Below are 22,034 nucleotides of genomic sequence, written 5' to 3'. Positions count from 1 at the left end.
GGCTGGTTACTTTTAATGCATCTAAAACCAAGCTTCTCTCTTTACATCATCAACATTCTAATCCACATTTGTCATCAATTGAAATGAATGGCTCTCGTCTTCAGGAGGCCTCAAGTTTTGACAAGCTTCTGGGCTTGACCATTACTCCTGATCTTAAATGGAACACGTATATCAAATCTGTTGCCAAGGCCGCTGGAAAAATGGTGGGATCTTTCTATCGATCCAGTAGATATCTCACTGCTGATGCTATTCTCTATCTATATAAGAGCCAGGTACGTCCAAGGATGGAATACTGTTGCCACATCTGGGCAGGAGCTGCTAGAAAGGACTAGTCCTGCCTTGATAGAGTTCAAAATAGACTTCGTAGCCTCGTAGGAGATGTCTTTTTCTCCTCCTTGCAACCTCTATCTCACAGAAGAGATGTTGCGAGTTTGTCTCTGATGTATCGTTATTTTCATGGAAAGTGTTCAACTGAGCTTCAATCTATGGTCCCCCCTCGCCAAACTTTCACAAGAAACACTCGTCTAGCTGTAAACACTATCAATAATTTCCCCCACTCTTTATCTGTGCCTAAACCTAAACGTAGATTCCATGAACAAAGCTTCTTTCTTAGAACTGCACGCCTGTGGAATTGTCTTCCGTTTTCCTGCTTTCCAGCTGACTACAATATGGTTTTGTTCAAGTCTAAAGTAAATAAGTTCTTGATGAGCCGTTCCATATAAGTTATTAAATTTACCAAATTTTCATTACTAATGATTACTATATTGACCAACTTCTACTGTACACTCTTTAACCCTTATCCTTGAGTGGCCTCTGGGCCTTGATAATGTGGTGATGCCTTTGTAAAAAAAAAAAAAAAAAAAAAAAAAGCAGGCAGACGGAACAGAGTTCCACAGGCGTGCAGTTCTAAGAAAGAAGCTTTGTTCATGGAATCTGCGTTTTGATTTAGGCACAGATATAGAGTGGGGGAAATTTTTCACAGTGGATTCAGCTAGACGGGTGTTTTTCGTGAAAGATTGGCGAGGGGGGACCAGAGATTGGAGTTCAGACGAGCATCTGCCATGGAAATAACGATAAAACAAGGACAGGCTCGCAACGTCTCTTCTGTGGGAGAGAGGTTGCAGGGTAGAGAAAAGGGCATCCCCCACTAAGCCACGAAGTCTATTTTGTACTCTGTCAAGGCAGGATAGGCTGTTTTTAACAGCTCATGCCCAGATATGGCAACAGTATTCCATCCTTGGACGTACTTGGCTTTTATATAGATAGAGAATTGCATCCGTAGTGAGATATCTTCTGGAGCGGTAGAAGGACCCCACCATCTTTCCAGCGACCATGGCAACAGACTTGATGTACGTGTTCCATTTCAAAATAGTTTACAAACCAAAGTATAGTAATAGAAATTTTAGAAAAATCTAGAAGTTTTAGAATAATCTAGAAGGTCCCAAAGGGTTCTGCAATAACCTAGAATGGTTTATGGCGACATTTAAAGAAATGTGGAAAGGGAAACAGATCAGTTATTAGCTCAAAACCAATAAGGTAATTCCAGTCCCTGATTCATGGATAAGTCCAGCCGAAAGAATCCAAAACAAAAAAAAAAAGAAGGAAAATACAACCCCTCAACCCACGGAAAGTTTGCAGAAATTGCCTTCTGGACTAGTGGTAAATAGATTTTTGAAATTTTCTTATTGATCAAACATCTATATATATAAAAGTGAAAATGTATGTGTGTATGTGTATTCGCTTTTTCTGTATGTCTACAAAAAGGCTTTTTTCAGGGAAGCGGTCAGTCGCCTAACAACTTTTTAAAACTTTTTATATCACATGTTAATCGTAATATCTCAGAGTTAACAACGGAGCTCGCCTGTCGATTTAATTTGCTCGACTACGGGAAGATAAATATTCAACAGTTTTCTCTCGCTGCATGTGGGTTAGGCCTTTTCCTATAATAAAAGCGACACTAATTCTTGCGTTATTTTTCCGGTCTCGATCACCGGAAATGTCCGAAAGCAATCAGCTTTGATCAATATGGAAATATTATTTCCTTATATCAGAAGACAATTGCTATTCAATTTCGACAAGTGGAGCTGTTTCCCCCTACCCCCAACATCTTGGGGGGAAAAAAAAAAAAAAGAAGCATTCCCGCACTAAATGAAATGCTACCCCACAGTCAAAAGTTGACCTCATTAAGTCATTATAACGTGCACCTGCAAATTTAAGTAATTAAATAAATTCAAACGTGTTTCCGTTAGCATCTTGCGGTGGCCCAATGGTTAACGTCGCACTCTTTTTTTTTTCACACTTTAATTTCCAACTTTGCCTCAAAGGTTCGGGTTCGATCCTCATGTTTGCCTACCAGAAAATTTTTTTTTATTTTACCCCCCCCCCCTCGGAGTTTTGATTTACCCAAAACCACACACACCTCCAAACACCCAGGCAACGCCGGGTACCCCTCGTTAGTCTAAAACAAAAACAAAAAGGGAATCTTATTGTCATTGAATTTCGTTATTAATAGAGTGAATAGTCACTCGGAGTCTTGCCTGCTGGCTGTTTTTAATTTTGACTACCCCTCCTTCTCCCTCGTCCTGTTTTTTCACCCAGTTTCACCAAGCTGTCATTTATTTTTGTATTGATAGTAGTAATTCTAAACAACTGTCTCTTTTGTTAACAAAGCTTTTTCATTTGTTTTGTTATTGTTGTAAATATTTGTGAACAAATCTTTTTGTTTATTTTGTTATTGTGGAAAATAAAGGAAAATATCATGTTCCTAAAATCATATTTCATATCGTCCATATTTTTAATTGTTACATCTTGAACGTAACAGAAGTATATTGACATTAAATAATCCATATATGGTTTATATGCCATAACCCAAATGAAACCGTCATTGGTAAATACCAGTGTTGATTGCAGACTTTTCAGTTTTTTCATCACTAATTTCAATAAAATGTTGAAGGAGGCAAGAGGCAACAGGAAACATATCTCCCTACTGATGCAATTCTCTATCTATATAAAAGCCGAGTACGTCCAAGGATGGAATACTGTTGCCATATCTGGGCAGGAGCGGCCAAAAACAGCCTATCATGCCTTGATAGAGTACAAAATAGACTTTGTGGCTTAGTGGGGGATGCCCTTTTCTTTACCCTGCAACCTCTCTCCCACAGAAGAGACGTTGCGAGCCTATCCTTGTTTTATCATTATTTCCATGGCAGGTGCTCGTCTGAACTCCAATCTCTGGTCCCCCTTTGCCAATCTTTCACGAAAAACACCCGTCTAGCTGAATCCACTGTGAAAAATTTCCCCCACTCTATATCTGTGCCTAAATCAAAACGCAGATTCCATGAACAAAGCTTCTTTCTTAGAACTGCACGCCTGTGGAACTCTGTTCCATCTGCCTGCTTCCCTCCAGACTACAACTTGGATGTCTTCAAGTCCAATGTTAACAAATTCCTAATGAACCGCCCCCTTAATTAAACACTTCATCAAATCTCCACACTAACGTAATGTACTTGCAATAACCCTTATCCCTGAGTGGCTTCCGGGCCTTGATAAGTGGTGATCAATGTGTAAAAAAAAACAAAAAAAAAAAAAACATTAGAGTTATGAGGGACGTTTTCAAAGTAATGCCTCCTATTTTTTTTTATTTCTCCCGAATGGATCAGAGGGGATTGCGAATTGCATTGTTATGATAACTAGTTCTTTCATGATCTGAAAGTTTCATCTCCCTGTTGCAGATATTGGCGGTGTGAGATTCTTAGAAAGCGACCCTTGTAATGGATGTGTGTCAGAAGAAAAGATATGTCATTAAATTCCCCCATGCAGAAAAAATTGAACCAATCGACATCCACCGGCGCCTGTTAAACATTTACAAAGCCGATGCAGTCCATTTCAACACAGTCAGGAGATGGGTTCATTGATTTCAGAAGGGTAATACATATGTGAGTGACAAAGCGTGCTTCAGACGCCCATGCATAGCCACCACCTCATCACTGGCAAAAGTATATTTGAGAATGGTGGTGACTATGTAGAAAAATGAATTCTGGAACACAAAAAGTCACTCGTTTTAATGTTACCACTCTCGTTTTTGTAGTTCTTCAACTTTTGTTTTAGTTAAAAAAAATAGGATGCATTACTTTTGGAACTCATATGGCGCAATCACGTTGCCACACCGGTTCTTGCCAGATCACCAGATAGGTGACCATTTGGGAAAGCTGGGCACTGTATGTACAGCGCTGAGTTATAAAAACTGCCAAATTGCTATCTGGGATTTTGAAGAGTTGTAGTCGCCGATGTTTAAACAGCAGGGCTACTGAATGCATGCACTACAAACAAATTTTAATCAGTCCTTCTGCTTTTCTGGAAAAATGAAGAGGTTTACTAGTTCAAAGTTGGTTAAAGCTGTTGTTCTTTTTACAGGGTGGCAATATCATTGAAGATCAAGATCTCCAGGAAATTGGGATTAAAGATGAGAAACACCGACGGCAAATCATAGAAGCAGCGAAATCCTTACCAAAAGTAAAACCGATAAGTGAGTATTTTTCTTTTTTGAAAGGAAATTTTTTTTTTTTTATTTATTTCTACTAGCAAGGCATCTCGACATTGCCCAGTGCAAAAGTACAGAATATTTCTATTAAAACTTTCACCTCTTTACCTCTCTCCCACCCTCTCCTTCCTCCCTCTTTCTTCTATACCCAGCCCATTCCTCTCTTTGGACAGTTACGTACCTAGAAAATGGAGCTATTAAACCTGACATAGTAATATGGGACAAGAAAAAGAAAGAAGCAACCTTAGTAGAAGTTATTGTCCTCCAATGATGCTGGCTTAAACAGAGCTAAGAGGGAAAAGATAACGAAATATCATGATCTTATGTACACCATGAAAAGAAACTGGAATCTTAGGAAGATTTCTATCATTCCAGTAATTATGGGACTTGTGAAAAAGAATTTCAAAAACTCCCTGGCAAATCTACTCATCGAACCAAGTGCAAGAGAGATTAAAATAATTGCACTTAAAGGGACTGTTAGAAAACACACCCGAGGCTATTCTCTAGCTCTATAAATCTACTACTAGGCCATGTATGTAGTATTGTTGTCACATTTGAGTGAATCTCTCTCCCATTTAAGGATTCTTGATAAGATGCAGAAACATACGAGGTACCTTCAAAGTTTCCAGACTTTTTTGCATGGGCAATTTTATTGATGGTACACACAGGAAACTCTAGTCCCCATCAAAGTAATCTCCGCCAGCTGCAATACACTTGTACCGTTTCAACAACTTCTAGAAGACCTCATGGAAATCCTCTTGTGTGAGCGTGTCAATGACCCTCGTCACAGCCTCTTTCATCTCCTCAATTGTCCTAAAACAACAGCCTCTAAGGTTTTCCTTGAGCTTAGGAAATAACCAAAAGTCACATTCTCGCATCATTCCACCACTATACCGAGAGAGAAAGTAATCTATTGTTATTTTTTTTCTTTTTTGGCTCAGTGGAGTCTGTCAAAATCAACATTGAACTATGGGCAATTGTATATAAGTATATATACTGTATATCTTATCGTGAATTTAATCCGTAGAATAGATAATTGAGTTTCTCTTTCTTCTGTGTGCATGAGATTGATTTCCTTCCAGCACGACAAATCAACAAAGAGGCAACATGTCCACCCGATCACAAATCGATTGACGGGTCCTGCCACACTGAGATACTTTGCGAGGGATCACTTCACGGGATTACAATATGACATTTTCGTTTCGTGAAGAGTCTGTATATCATAATTTTTTTGTCCCCTTTTTTTTTTTTTTTAAATTAAACTGAATTCTTGCATTGCACTAAACTTTCTAATCTAATTTGTCATTTTTTAAAATTTATTTATTTATTCGTGTACTGTTATAATCAGCTTCATAGTTGTTGTTTTCATGACATTTCAACCAACTATTCCTCTGGCCTACATCAGGTTGTTAACCGCGACGGGATAACAATGCTGAGTCTCTTAACTGTATCTTCAGTAATTACTAGGGCTGTGACAACAGCATATTCTTTTCATTGTTTTGACTCTTGAGTATATATCCAACACAGACACAATTAATCAACCAAGAACCACATCACTCTATATTTAAAAAAAAAAAAAAATTTTTTTTTTTATTACATTTTCACCCCAAACAAGGCACATTGCCACTCTGGTGTAGGGGGCTACTATCAGGGTCAGCAACTACTGGGGCACTATGTATGGATTTGGGCAGCAAGATGTTGGTTCACGTTGCATTTGAACTTCTGCATGTCAGTACAGTTAGGGAAGCAGGATCCTGGAATGGAATTCCAGAGTCTAGCGGTTCTAGGGAAGAAACTACTGGAGTAGAAAGATCTTTTACATCTAGGGATCTCTACTGTGTGGGGGTGGGATTTAGCTGCCTGTCGGGTTTGTCGAGGGTGTCTGTGTCGTGGGGGCACAAGTGTCTGCAGTTCGTCAGAGCATTCACCATTAAAATAATTGTAGAACAAGCAGAGGGATGCAACGTTTCGTCGATGGGACAAAAAAAAAAAAACATAAGATATCAATGGATATATACCTGAGAATCAAAACAAGGAAAAGAATATGCTGTTGTCATAGCCCTAGTAATGACTGCCTTCCATAGTTTTTGTCGTCTCACCACTTTTTGGGCAACTAATCATCTGGTTTGCTTTGGGAAGGATTGAAATCGCTATCTTTAATCAATACTCACCTGGAACCATAGAGACGCAATGCCTCTATTCACTAAAAAAAACAAAACAGGAATAGTTGGCCAATACATCATGAACACAACAACTAAGAAGATAAGGATAACAGTTCACAAATAAATAAATAAATATTCGAATTGCTCATAATAAATAATAACTAATTTGTCTTCTTCACATTGTCTAATACATTCCATGTGCAAACAAACAAGTAAGATTATCCGTTTTGATATTATATCGATGATTGTTGATTTTCTATGAATTGTTTTTAAATTTAACATGTATTCTGATTATAGAGTCTTCAAATAATTTGTCTGATTTTCTTCAAATTGTAGGTGCTGATAACATGCCCAGCTCTGTGGAAGAATGGTTGCGGTCCCTTCATTTAATAGAATACTATGATACATTTATATCGCATAAGTACGATCGAATGGAAAGGGTTCAGCATCTCTGGGAAGTCGAACTATCCACAGTAAGTAACTTCACACAATTAAAGGGAGATGACTTTTTACAATTCAAGGGAGATAATTTTAGATAATCAAGGGGAGATAACTTGACGACCTGAACTTCCTTAAAAATAGAGCAGGCGAATAAAAATTCATTTTTTTTTTTTTTAATTGGTGTTTGTGCAATGTATAATGGGATTTTAAATAAATGCCTTTCAGGTAAAAATTTTCTTATCAGTCTGTTCAAGCCGAGAATGGGGCATCCTACCAATTGCCAAACATTCATCCGCTAACTCAGATATTCCAGCCAAGAGATCTTTTTACAACTCTGACCGTCCTCTTAAGTGCAATTGCTTGAATCACTTTTGCGCTTGGTTAATCAGGTTTATTTGCTAGATAGTTTTTGAAATTCCTTTTCACGAGTCCAGTTGCTCCTATAATAACTGGAATGATAAAGATCTTAAGATTCCAGTTTCTTTTCATGTTGTACATAAGACCTTGGTATTTCGTTATCTTTTTCCTCTCGGCTCTGTTTAACCCAGCATCATTGAGGGACACTAATTTCTTCTAAGGTAGCTTCTTGTCTCATATCACTATGGTTTTATGACTCCGTTTTCTAGCTACATAGCTGTAGCAATTAGATAGTCATAATGAATGGTGTATGACTTATTTCCGACTGTTCTTTCTGGTAAACATGTTCCCATGATTTGCTGTTACATTTGATGTTCAGTTTTTTGCAGATCGTCCAGTGGAGATATTTACACACTCCACACGAGGGAAGAGGAATTGATAAGCATGTTAAAATAAGGTTTATAAAGTAAAATATACAGGTGTGAAGAAGTGGTGTGATGTTTGACCTAGTTTTGCGCTGCAAGCCAGTTACCGTTTCCCCTGCTTTTCACTTTTCGAAGACGACGGCGAGCTGGTAAAAGTCGGGCAAATTAAATACACACGCGACCCCCATTGTTAAGTCGTATATATTATCATTTAGATGTGATATAAAAAGTTTTAAGAAAGAGCGACCCCCCCCCTCCGAGAAGGCCTCGGAAAAAAACCTTTTGCAGACATACACAAAAAGAGAACATACATACATACATATATACATTTTTGCTTATATATATATAGATTGCTGCCTTTGTAGCTCTAGTAAAATGCACTTTTTGCAGCCTAGGTCTTTCCTCCAGCTCCATCCTCTAGACCTTAATGGTCTTACAGAGTTCTCCTTTCATTGTTCAAAAGAGGTTCAAAAGAGAGTTGCCAACCTAATAGGTCCTGAACTGTCATCTAAGCTTCAGCCTCTGTCTCATCGACGAAATGTAGCATCTCTCTGAACAGGTTCTACAAGTACTTCAACGGTGAATGCTCTGACGAACTGCAAGCACTTGTATCCCCTCGACGTAAATACCCCCGACAAGCAGCAAAATCCCACCCCTTCACAGTTGAGATCCCTAGATGTAAAGAGAGCCTTCTACTCCAGTAGTTTCTTTCTCAGAACTGCTAGACTTTGGAATTCCCTTCCGGGTTCCTGCTTTCCCAATTGTATTGACATGTAGAAGTTCATGTATAACGTGAACCGACATCTTGCTGCCCAACTCCCCACATAGTACCCCTGTAGCTTATGTCCCTGATAGTACCTATTTACTATGCCTCCCCATGGGACAGAGTTAGACACCAGGGTCGTTTTTTAACGTGGAGAAAAGGTACAAAAATAAAAATTGTCTCAGTCGTGAAGGATTTCTCCTCCACCGAAAGAGAACAAGAAATAGAAGTGCAGCATCTGAAGAACAGATACTACACTTTGATCTTGACCAAAAGGCCAGCTAGTAGCCCCCTACATCAAAGTGGCAATGTGCCTTGTTTGGGGTGAAAATGTAATTTAAAAAAAAAAAAAAAAAAATTGTCAACTGTTCATCATCTAGTTCCGGTTGACCATTGGTGTAAGTACATATGTTGACAGTAGCACATTTGTCGTTAGTGACGAGGAAGAACCAATATCCATTGTGGGGCTGTTATTAATTTTTACTTTGTTACCTGCTGCGAGTGAGAGACAACTAAGAAAGCCACTCAACAATCGATCTTGGGTCAAAATTGGATCCATGTTCAATCTTCGTAAGCACAGCAGGTCCTACTAGATCGCAAGGTGAATGGTGGTGTTGCTCCGGTTTTGAGGTAGTGTACGTTTCAATGGTAGAAATTTTTATTGGGTTTTGGAGCACTTATATGTTGTAAAAGAAGGTATTATTTGCGCATGCGACTGCATCTTTGTTTGCCCGGTTACAGGATTGGGGAGAGAAGAAAAAGAAAAAAAGAAATGTAAGCTTTGTAGATGGATTTTAACTTTCAAATAGCTACACACGTGCCTGTAATTTTACATATGAGGCGACATGTTCTTGATTAAAGGGCCGAATTAGCGAGAAAAAAAGAAACTCATGTTTGAGACAGCAGAGAGAGAGAGAGAGAGCTGAGATGGAGAGATTAGCCGTCTACGTTGGAAAGAGTTAGTGCTGAATTCTGAGATTTTGTATCTTCACTTTTGGACGTTGTTTTGCTTTTCTGCGTGCAAGTTTGAGATAAGTTGGGACTGAGAAAAAGAGAAAAAGAAAGAAAACTGCTGCTGTCTAGGAGAATAAGCAAATGTTTCATCGTGCGAAAAAAAACCAAACAAACAAATCTTTGGTGTATTTTGTTCTCCACTCAAAAGAATTTATATGACTGAAATCGGAATTAATTCCTTGAAAAAATATTGTTCGGGTATGAAAAACTATCGACAATCTTTCACATGTCATGTCGTTATAAAATTCCAAAAAGTTATGGAAATGATCAAGTTGAAAAAAATAATCACTTAAAATCTTAAAAAAAAAAAAAATTTTCTATTAAAAAAAGTACTTTATCAATTTATATGGTTTTTGGAGTATGATCTTTTTGATCCATGACGAATACATTAACAACCTTTCTAGAAACAGAGATCAAAATCAACCTTGTAATGGCTATGATTTACCATTAGTTGCTAAAAATCCTAAAAAACAAAAAAATGATTTTCCATGAAAAAAAACAAAAAAAACTACGCCATCAATTCATATGATTTTTGGAATATGATCTTTTCAATCCATGACTGATACATTAACAACCTCTCCAGAAATAGAGATCAAAATCATCCTTTTATTGCCTATAATTTACCATTAATTGCTTAAAATCATAAAAAAATGATTTTCTATTAAAAATAAGCCGTGGACCAATAAAAAAAAAAATACTTGATCAATTTATATGAATTTTGGCGTATGATCTTTTCATACATCATAAAGATTTTTTTGTATTTTCGTTTTTGATAGAGGAGAAATTCTGGAAAAGCACTGAAAAATAATGATTCTAACATTTCATATTTCAGGTCTTAGATATCGGAACAATTGGTTACCGCAAAAGGTTGCTTGCATCGTTAGGAGAAAAACAAGTCCCCGAGATGACAGTGAGTATCGTTTCTATTCTCTGATCTAACAACTCCTTGAAAGGAAAAAAGGAGTTAGAAAAATAAAAAAAAAATTTTAACACTAAAATGAAAACAAATTTTAAATGAAATTTAATCTGTATCTATAAAATTGAGAATGTGTGTGTCAGAACACTTCTCAACCTATATAATCAACAAATTTTTGATCTACATACTTGAAATTTGGTATATAGGGTAATCAGACATGTGGAAAACTTTTTAATCTATTTTCATCTGGAAAAAAGGCTGCTAAGGAGTCAAAATTGAAAAATTGGTACTTGGTACTTTATCTGTTTATCAACTGTTTCATGAATGTGCATGTGTGAATTGTTGACATTATAGATTACTTATGTTAAGAATAAGTAGGTTTGAAAACACCCTTTAAAAACCGTGTCATGCTAGTCTAATGGTTATTGTACTTGATTGTCTTTAGGTTTTGGTTTCTATCTCAGCTCGAGTATTCTTCGTTTTTTTTTTTTTTTACTTACAAGAAGTGAACTGTTTAGAAAAAAACACAATACTCACATTCACATGTCTCTGTTTTTTTACTTCATTTTTTTTTAAAAGAAAGTTAATGCCACATTTAATACCTACGATATTTCTGTTTATAATAAATAAGAATTCTGCATTAATTAAAATATAATATTTATGCATATTTTACGACCGGATAAGATTTGATAATTTGGATCACTTTCGACCGATCAAACCTACAACCTTCTTCAGGTTTATCTTGTCAAACTCGGGAATCTGTATGCAATTTCCAATGGAACACTTTATTTAATCAATGGGAGTAACATTCTCTCGGTCGGTCAGTCATGACCAGGTAGAAGTTTTAAGTGATTTATAGTTGTATTCTTAGTCTCACCTTTTTTTTTTTTTAAATTGCATTTTCATATCAAGCAAGCACAGTGCCACTTTCATGTAGTGGGATACTATCTGGGACATAAATTTCAAGGATACTATATAGGGAGTTGAGCAGCAAGATGTCTGTTTACATTACACTTGAACTTCTGCATGTAAGTAGAGTCAGGGGAAGCAAGAACCTGGAAGGAAATTCCAAAGTCTAGCAGTTCTGGAAAAGAAACTCTGACATCTGAGGATTTCTACTGTGTAGGGGTGGGATTTTGCTGCTTGTTAGGTTTGTCGGGAGGTCAAGGGTGTACAAGGGCTTGTAGTTCATCAGAGCATCCACCATTAAAATACTTGTAAAAAAGGCAGAGGGATGCAACATTTTGTTGATGGGACAGAGGTTGAATGAAGCCTAGCTGACAGTTCAGAACCTATCAGGTTAGTGATGCTCTTTTGAACCCTGTCCAGGAGCGAGAGACTAGTATCAGATGCATCAGCCCAAATGTTATATAATACTCCATACATGGGCGAATTGTAGCCTTGTAGAGGTATAGGATACTTTCAGGCATAAGTAACTTTTTAGCATGGTAGAGAGAGCCCACCATCCTCGTAGCAGCACATGGGATTGAACCTTCAACTCCCAGAAGAGTGTTGATTAGAACTGGACTTTACTTCATACTTTATGTTATGCCATGGGTCCTTGCGGACCAACCCAGTTATTGGTGATAAAACAAGGCAAATTACTCCCATGGATTAAATAAATGGTTCTGTTTGAAATTCTGTACAGAGTTTGACGGAAATATTCTCAAGTGCCTAAATAAAAAACATGGATTCCATGAACAAAGCTCCTTTCTTAGAACTTCACGCCTGTGGAACTCTGTTCTGTCTGCCTGCTTCCCACCTGACTACAACTTGGATGTCTTCAAGTCCAACGTTAACAAATTCCTAATGAACTGCCCCCTTAAGTAAACACTACATCAAATCTTCACACTAACGTAATGTACTTGCAATAACCCTTATCCCTGAGTGGCTTCCGGGCCTTGATAAGTGGTGATCACTGTGTAAAAAAAAAAAAGAAAAAAAGTTTGATGGAAATATTCCTGAGTTTGGAAAAATAAATCTGTAGAAGGTCAGAGGTCACACCGACTGAAACGTTGTGGAAATAACACTCAAGATGAGAAAAGTAATTTCAGTAATCCAAATTTGAACTTGTATAATCTATCTATATATCTATGAAAGTGAGAATGTGTGGATGAGGACAAATCTCAACCTATATACTCAACAAATTTTATCTACAGACTTGAAATTCGGTATATAGGGTATTTAAACATGTAGAACACATTTTAATCAATTTTCATCTGCAAAAAAAAAAAAAAAAGTGATGCTATGGGATAAAAATTGAAAAATTGGTACATGCATGCAAGTTTTTTTCTTTAACCGCTTTCATTATTGTTATCCGTTGTATCTTCTCAGCCATCCCTCTGATTCCAACCTTTGCAAAGTTTTTCGGTATTGTTCCTAGTACTCCTGATATGAGTGGCATTATCTTGACTTTCATTGAGCTCTCTGGCCAGTTCTGTGCATTTGCTCCACTTCTCTGTCTCTTTGATATTCACTTTGTGCTCTGCTGAAAGGCAAAATCTATGATATAGCATGACTTTTCCTTCTTGTTAACTGTTTTTTTTTTGTTTTTTTTTTTTGCATGGTAGTCACCACTTATCAAGGCCAGAAGGCCACTTGGGGATAAGGGTCATTGAGTATACAGTAATCAATGGGATAGTATCTTAGTAATCGTTAGTATTCGAGATTTGATAAAGTGTCTTACTTAAGGGGGCGATTCATCAGGAATTTGTTTACGTTGGACTTGAAGACATCTAAGTTGTAGTCAGGTGGGAAACAGGCAAACGTAAGAGAGTTCCATGGGCGTGCACTTCTAAGAAAGAAGCTTTGTTCATGGAATCTACGTTTTGATTTTGGCATAGATAAAGAGTGGGGAAAATTATTGACAGTGGTTTCAGCCAGACTGGTGTTTATCGTGTCGTGAAAGATTGGCGAGTGGGAGACCAGATATTGGAGCTCAGACGAGCACTTGCCATGGAAGTAACAATAAAACAAAGACAGGATCGCAACGTCTCTTCTGTGGGAAAGAGGTTGCAGGGAAGAGAAAAGGGCATCCCCCACTAAGGCATGAAGTCTATTTTGTACTCTGTCAAGGCAGGATAGGCTGTTTTTAGCAGCTCCTGCCCAGATGTGGCAGCAGTACTCCATCCTTGGATGTACCTGGCTTTTATAAAGATAGAGAATTGCATCAGCAGTGAGATATCTTCTGAAGCGGTAGACGGGTCCTAATTTTGTCATCCGGTTTTCTTGCTTGGATGGATTTATTTGCTGGTATATCCATATCGTATAAGATTTTGCGATTTTTGTTTTCAAGTACTGCTGCCGGTTTGTGCTTGTACCATTTTTCAATGTGTTCAAGATGCAGTTTATTATTATTTCTGTACACAAGATTTTTTATTTTTTTATTTCGGGAGTTGAGCTGCAATAGCAGATCTCACCCATTGGTCTTAGGCATTGCAGCTAGCCTATGTTCTCTATTTTACGTCCAATACTTTCCGAATGATTCTGGCTGTTCCAAGTAAACAAGGGTTTTGTAACATTGCTGCTGTTCTTCCCAAATCCAACTCTTGAATCCATTTGTCAAAGTCGTCTGTCACTGATCCTAATGCCCCACACTACAACCCAAAGTAGGTGTCAGATAATTACTACTACTACTACTACTACTTACTTACTAAGAGTAGTCACACAGACCATCATCAAAGATTTCTATTTGAGAACAACTCGTGGTTTTCCCTGGAGTCCGAGTGACAACAAATCTCTCCAGGTTTCCAGTACTCCCCAACTCTCTCGATAACCTTTGCAAAAGAATTTGCATTATCGCAACAGCCGCTTACCATTGATTTCTTGTTAGCGGTGACTATTGGTCTTCATTGGAATTTGGGCAGCAATAAGTCTCCCCAAGGTTTCAGTCCTCTTTGCATTCATCTAGTGGAGATCTGGCTAGTGCTTTCTCTCCTTGATCTTTCCATCCTCCTTGACCCTCCTTACTTATTTGGTGTGGCGTCAATTAAAAGAAAATGAAGGGGGGGGGGTAGGTTCCCTTATATTTATACAATTTCAGTTTTCATGATTCCATGTTATGTTTGTTTGTGTTTTACGTCTGTAGCAAATTCTGCATGTCCAACTTGTGCCTGTAGCTTGTGTGTGTTAGTCTCCATATTGAAGAGTTTTCCTTAATCATTATTATTATCATAATTATTATTATCATAATTATTATTATTATTATTATTATTATTATATTTACCTTTTTTTTGTAAATTTATATCAATGCTATGGCAAATTTACAATTACATATTTAATGGTCTATGAAGTTCTAATTGATATTAATGGTCTGTAGCAGCCTTGGGTCAATTTCTTTTGGAGATTTTTCTGTATCAACATAGTTATTTCTTGTATTATGGTGTTCAATAGTTGTGTGTGCATATATATTGACAGTGTGTATATATATATATATATATATATATATATATATCAGTGTGTGCATATATATTGAACAGTATATCAGTGTCTGGGGCATTATATAACGGGGACAGTTTCTGACAAATTTATACTTACTTATTCAGCGGTCTATGAACTTTGAATGGATGCCAACCACCGATCTAATTTTATTTCGTTTGTTATCGTTTTCGACCGCCATCATCCAAAACCAAAATAAACTGTCATTTTTTTGTTGATTTTGCATTCTTTTTTTTTAATCGACAGAATCGAAATTCACGATCGTTTGTCCCTCGGACGGAAGATAGCACATCTTATTACAGTGACATCGATCTGTTTAAGGACTACACTAATCTGCGTCCATCGGCTATGATGGGGGAGGAACAGAGAAAACTAATGCCGATGGCTGGTGGGCAGTCAGCCTTCTTGTCGACCCAGTTCAATGGCCGAGATACTGATGAAGTCCGCAGAGAGGTTAAACACTTTTTTTTATTTTAATTTCTTTATTAATTAAAACTATAATAAACATACATTGCTATTTAAATGGCAGGTGCTCGACTGGACTCCAATAAATGGTTCACCCCCCCCTCTGTAAAACATTTAATGAATTATAAGTTTGAGAAAAGAAAAAATTTAGAAAGTTTCAGAAACTTAAAAGTATACATGTCAGTAGAAAATAAAATTTTGATGCATTTGGTAAAAGGTATTTGATATATATACTATATAAAAGACAAGATGTGTTTGTATGTCTGCCAAAATCTTTTGACACAAGCAATGAGATCGGTGTCGTTTTGAAGCTCAATCCTTTGGATGACAAATATCGAAATATTGGCCAAAAACAGTCATTCCTTCACCCTCAACTCAGCAGTTTTTTACAAGGAGGGATCACTTTTTTCATCGATATGTTCACAAGTCATCATCTTCATTGGATGAATATGCTTAATTTCAACACTTTCACCTTTCGCTTGCGCCATAGATGCATCAGCTAAGACGTTACTTTTTTTTTTTCCCTCCTTCTCGTTACGTATTCGAGCCTGCCTGCCTACTACCACTTTTTTTTTTAACACCTTGATCCACTCCAACTGCCTACCGTTGTTCCCCCCACCCACATTACCTACACACACCCAGACAATGTTGGGTACCCCCACTAGTATATGTATATGTGGGTTGTTCCAAAAGAACTCAAACATTTAAAGAACTATGAAGACAGGACTAGTACCATTAGAATGAATGACCTTTTGTGTCCCAGAATTGATTCTTTGTACATAGTCACCACCATTCTAAATACACTTTTGCCAGGAATTTAATGACACATCTCTGCTTCTGATGCACGGTCATGACAGGGGTTGCTTTCTTAGAGTCTCACGCCATCAATAACTGCAATAAGACGGTGAAACTTTTAGGTTATAAAAATGCATAAGTTCAGTCATCATGACAATGCAATTTTCAATCCTCTCTGATTCATTCGGAGAGAATAAAAAATAGGAGGCATTACTTTTGGAATGCTCTTCATATATATATATATATATATATATATATATATAATTATTATTATTAGAAAATTAAAACTGTAAGATGAACTTTACAATCAAAATTCGACTGAATATTCCAAAAAAACAATTTACAAAGTCCTTATCCGCAAAGTTTCAAAGAATGCTATTCTTGTTATTCTTCTCATCAGAGGACATAAAGAAATCAGCAAATTATATTTGTAGCAATGCTAGAATTTGCTAGTTAAGGCATTAAGTGAAATCACAATTTGTTGTAGTTATAAATTAGCAAGAAAAGAAGTGAAAAAATGTTGGATATGTAAAAAAATATATAAGAACAAACTGCACATCCCTTCTAGAAAGGCATACATCTTTAGATTTGTGAAGACTTTAAACTCCGCCTTAATACTATATATATATATATATATATATAAAGCTGTGTGTGTGTCTGGTCACGAATAGGCTCCTATATGGTTGAGTATTTTAAAAAACTGATTACATATAATGATAGAAGATGTATCGAGACACAGGAATCGGTATGTTTGATCTGGCAGAACGGTGGTTCATTAAAATTGTGGGGTCTGCGTTCACGCCTGGTCCAAAAAGTATGGAAATAAAAAATTTAAAAATGAAAAAAAAAAACGTTTACAAGTGTTTTTGATATAGATGTACATAATAATACTTTGATAAGTAAGTTTTAACTTAAATAGGGATTGTATAATAAAATTGTGGGGTCTGTGTTCGCGCCTGGCCTCCATAGAATTGAAATAGGCACACACTTTAATAAAGACTTTTCATGTCTGTCTGCGTGAGTATACTTTGATAATTATGTTTCAGTTTGAAGAAATATGGTATAATAAAATTATGGGGGTGTTCGTTCGCACCTGACCTCCATAGAATGGAAATATGTCAGAAAGTTTAACAAGGTTTTTTAATATAGATCCACAGAATATTGTGATGTGTTTCAGTGTGAACAGGTATGGTATAATAAATTATGGGGTTTATCTATTTTATTTTTACTTTCATGATATTTTGCTTTGGTTTTGATACCCCCAAATTCGAAGCTATCTCTTTACACCCCTTCTTTTTCATAACCTATCATACTTTCATAAATCAGAGTCCTTTTCTGTAGGCTGTTTTTGAACCCAGTCAACGACGGGTACTTTTGCTAGTATATATATATATATATATATATATATATATATATATATATATATATATATATATAATTACTTTAATAATTTTTAAATACCTACCGACATTAGTATTTCATCCTCCTGTCGGGAGTCATCAGTGAAGGGTGTCACGGTTACCTCTGGTCAGGAGATTTGAACCCAGCTCTGACTCTATTAGCAAGGAACAAACCGCACAACCAATTTTAACTGTGAGAAATATTGCTGAAATTTAAACACTTATTTTTAATATCGAGTCGTCCAACCAGAGTGATCTAATGATTCTAACATCATGATCTGCGCATGTGACTTTCATTTCAGCTGTAAAGTGCTCAACAATAAGAACTAAGTTCTTAAAGGGGCTGACATATATATATATATATATATATATGAGAATGTGTGTGTATGTAACACTTCTCAGCCTATATACTCAATGAAGTTTTGATTTACAGACTTGAAATTTGATATATAGGATATTCAGACATGTGGAAAACTTTAATCCATTTTCATCTGAAAAAAGGGTTGCTAAGGGGTCAAAATAAAAAAAATTGGTACAAAGGAGTAGTCAGATTTTTATCTGTTTGTAAACTATTTCCCCAAATGCGCGTACATGAATAGTTCAAATTACTGATTACTTACGTTAAGAATAAATAGTTTGAAAACAGTTTCTAAAGATCGTATCATGCTGGTCTAATGGTTATCATACTTGTCTCACTGTGTTTAGGGTTTGGTTTCTATCTCAGCTCGATTATTTTTTCTTTTCTTTTTACTTACAAGAAGTGAATGGTTTAGAAAAAAACCATAATACTTGCATGCACATGTCTTAGTTTCTGTATGAATTAAAATATATTTATGCGTATTTTACGACCGGCCAGCGTCAGGCGGCCTGCTAGTATATTAATATTTATTCATACAGACATGTGCAAGCTTCTCTACACTGGCATGACAATGTTTCGATCTGTAGCTATTAATAACTAAGATCTCTCCAGGTGAAAAGTTTGTCTTTTTATACATGTCTGTATGAATAATTTATATGAATTTTTGTTATTTTAATTACTTTATTAATGAAAATATAATAAATACACATTGTTATTTGAATGATAAGTGCTCGACTGAGCTCCAATCTAGTGTCCCCTCTTTTTAGAAAATTCATAACAAAAACTTGTCTACCTACAACCACTGTAGTGGAGCAAGAGAGAACATATAAAATGATACTTCTGTGTTTTTTTTTATGGAAATCGCTTCAGACAAGACATGAAGCCACTTGATGTAAGGAGCTAAAAAAAGAAAAATACTTTTAGGTTAAAAACTAACCAGTTATAAGTGTTAGATGGAATAGATTCTTACTCAGAAAACAGCAAGTCTAGTTTTTTTGTTTTTTTTTAGATGGGGGTCACCACTTATCAAGGCTCAGAGGTCACTCAGGGATAAGGGTTATTGCGTGTACTATAATCAATGAGATAGTATTGTAGTAATCATTAGTTAGTATTGGAGATTTGATAGAGTGTCTTACTTAAGGGGGCGGTTTATCAGGAATTTGTTTATGTTGGATTTGAAGACATCCAAGTTGTAGTCAGGTGGGAAGCAGGCGAACGGAAGAGAGTTTCACAGTCGTGCACTTCTAAGAAAGAAGCTCTGCTCATGGAATCTACATTTGGATTTAGGCACAGATAAAGAGTGGGGAAAATTATTGACAGTAGTTTCAGCCAGACGCGTGTTTCTTGTGAAAGATTGGCAAGGGCGGACGAGAGATTGGAGCTCAGATGAGCACTTGCCATGGAAATAACAATAAAACAAAGACAGGCTTGCAATGTCTCTTCTGTGGGAGAGAGGTTGCAGGGAAGAGAAAAGGGCATCCCCCACTAAACCACAAAGTCTATTTTGTACTCTGTCAAGGCAAGATAGGCTGTTTTTAGCAGCTCCTGCCCAGATGTGGCAGCAGTACTCCATCCTTGGATGGACTTGGCTTTTATACAGATAGAGAATTGCATCAGTAGTGAGATATCTTCTGGAGCGGTAGAAGGATCCCACCATTTTCCCAGCATCCTTGGCAACAGACCTGATGTACAAGTTCCATTTCAGAAACCTTTGTCAGAAACATAGCTGATGGAACGTGAAGACTAAAAGACAAAACCAAGGAAGCGAGTGTTACAAAGCTTCCAACAGTTTGTGAAATCATGCGCATGCTTCTTTCATCTTCTCAAGTGGCCTCTCGGCCTTGATAAGTGGTAACCCCCGAGTTAAAAACAAAAAGAAAAACATCCGCTTTCAGTATATTTCGTAGGTAGCAGAAAGAGTCTACGACCTCTAGAGTATTTTCATCTCGTGCAAGGGGCCTCAAATAACTGGATTTTTTACGGACCATTCTTTTATGTCTTTAGCCAGTTAAAATAGTTTTAAGGGATCAAAAATTGGTCAAAATTGAAAAAATCGTTATACATTTTGTACATTCATCTTAGTTTATTTTTACTTTTTGGATTTTCAATCAGTTCATATGCGTGTCACATTGATACGGTCGGTTTTAATTCTAGCTGATGGCACCCGAAAACTTTTTTTTTTACTTTTGAAATCACGACTCTATAACAATATATACGAAATCTGAACAAATCAAAATGTCATATTTAAGCATATTTTACGACGCGGCAAAGCCATTAAAGCCAGTTATTTAATAATAATAGTTATGTATAAAAAAAATAAAATAATAATTATGTATAAAATAAATAAAAAGTTATTTTGAAAACTATTATCATTATTAATTAATTTTCTATCTAATTATTTTTCATAATTTTTGGATGTGTTACTAAATTCGACATGAGGATCAAGTAGATACCATTGGTTTTGCTTGAAATTCAGTATTTCAATTTTCGAATTTCACTATTATAATGAAGAAGCACCTAAATATTTTAATGGCACGTGTTTGTGTATTTGCATGCACATTTATACGGCGTCTTTTCTGTTGCAGGGTAAACACATTCAAGATGAATCCGTACATATACGTCCGCCGCATCTTGCTCAGTCGACAAGTCCAGTGAAACAGTGGTGTCACAAGCCAGAGGTTCTCATCAAGGGATGTTGCAATTACATTGCTCAGGTAAGGTGCTTTTAAGTTATTTATCTGAATACGCCATAACATTATGTACCTATTTACAATGCCTCCCCACGGGACAGAGTTAGACACCAGGGTCGTTTTTTAACATGAAGAAAAGGAACAAAAATAAAATTGTTTCAGTCGTGAAGGATTTCTCCTCCACTGACAGAGAACAAGAAATTGAAGTGCAGCATCTGAAGAACAGATTGTATTTATTTGCTTCCCCACTGAGCAAATTAAGCACAAGGCCGTTTTTTTAATGTGGAGAGAGAGGGAGGGGAAGGGAAAAGGGGACCAGCTCCTGATGGGTGGGAAATGGGAGCTGGATAGTGACAATTGGTATGAAGGGTTGCCCCTACATTGCCCAAGGTCTGATATGTGGGGTTACCCCCATATATGGTCTTTGCTTGCAGTGCATCTGAAGAACAGATACTACACTTTGATCTTGTCCTGAAGGCCAATGTTGATCGTATCCATGCTAAAATGTGCAGTACTTTCTTTTTTCTTATTTTTAATGGAAACCGCTCCAGACAAGGTATGAAGCCACTTGATGTAAAAAGCTAAAACTAAATAAATAAAGAAAATTTTTTTTTTTATATTCAATTTTCACCCCAAACAGAGCACAGTGCCACTTTGAAGTGTGGGGGGGGGGCTACTATCCGGGACATAAGTTGCAGGGATATTATGAAGAGAGATGAGTAGCAAGATGTTTGTTCACATTACATTTGATACTACCTAAAGGTCAAATTCTAGCCAACAATAAGTGTTAGATGGACTGAAAACGGCAGTTCTTCCTCCTTTGTCAGAAGCATCGCTTGTGGAATGTGAGGACTAAAAGACATAATAAAAGGGAAGCAAGAGTTGTGAGGGGGCTGAAAGGTTTAGTAGGTTGCATCGTTGCAAGGTATGCAAATAACAGGCGTGCTGTGAATGAGAAATATTTAACTGAGAGAAGAAGAACCAGTAAACCTTTTACGCCCATCTGATTCTCTTCTGATCTTGAGCATGTGATGCAATGGGGGAGAGGTGGTTCGTTAATTTTAATGCATCTAAAACCAAGCTTCTCTTTTTTCATCATAATCTTTTTGACCCTCATCTGGCCTCAATTGAAATAAATAGCTCCCGTTTTGAGGAAGCACCATGTCTTGATAAGCTTCTGGGACCGACCATCACTCCTGACCTGAAATGGAACGCATACATCAAATCTGTTGCCAAGATTGCTGGAAAAATGGTTGGATCATTCTATCACT

General features: G+C 36.8%; 1 protein-coding gene across 11 annotated transcripts in view; it reads left to right on the top strand.

Annotated features, from left to right (window-relative positions):
• Positions 1-22,034, top strand: part of LOC145265500 (ankyrin repeat and sterile alpha motif domain-containing protein 1B-like) — a 903,976-nt gene that overhangs the window by 629,456 nt on the left and 252,486 nt on the right. For all 11 annotated transcript variants that reach the window (XM_080121395.1, XM_080121397.1, XM_080121394.1 and 8 more), the window contains 5 exons: positions 4,414-4,525; positions 7,039-7,175; positions 10,535-10,612; positions 15,302-15,508; positions 20,659-20,787. In XM_080121395.1, the coding sequence (XP_079977521.1) occupies positions 4,414-4,525; positions 7,039-7,175; positions 10,535-10,612; positions 15,302-15,508; positions 20,659-20,787 (663 nt within the window). The remainder of the gene's footprint in view (positions 1-4,413; positions 4,526-7,038; positions 7,176-10,534; positions 10,613-15,301; positions 15,509-20,658; positions 20,788-22,034) is intronic.

Source organism: Euprymna scolopes, chromosome 40 (assembly GCF_053919585.1).
Source record: "Euprymna scolopes isolate OS-2025 chromosome 40, ASM5391958v1, whole genome shotgun sequence".
Taxonomy (NCBI): domain Eukaryota; kingdom Metazoa; phylum Mollusca; class Cephalopoda; order Sepiida; family Sepiolidae; genus Euprymna; species Euprymna scolopes.
The sequence above is the reverse complement of the archived record's forward strand: the minus strand, read 5'-3'. Positions and strand labels throughout refer to the sequence as shown.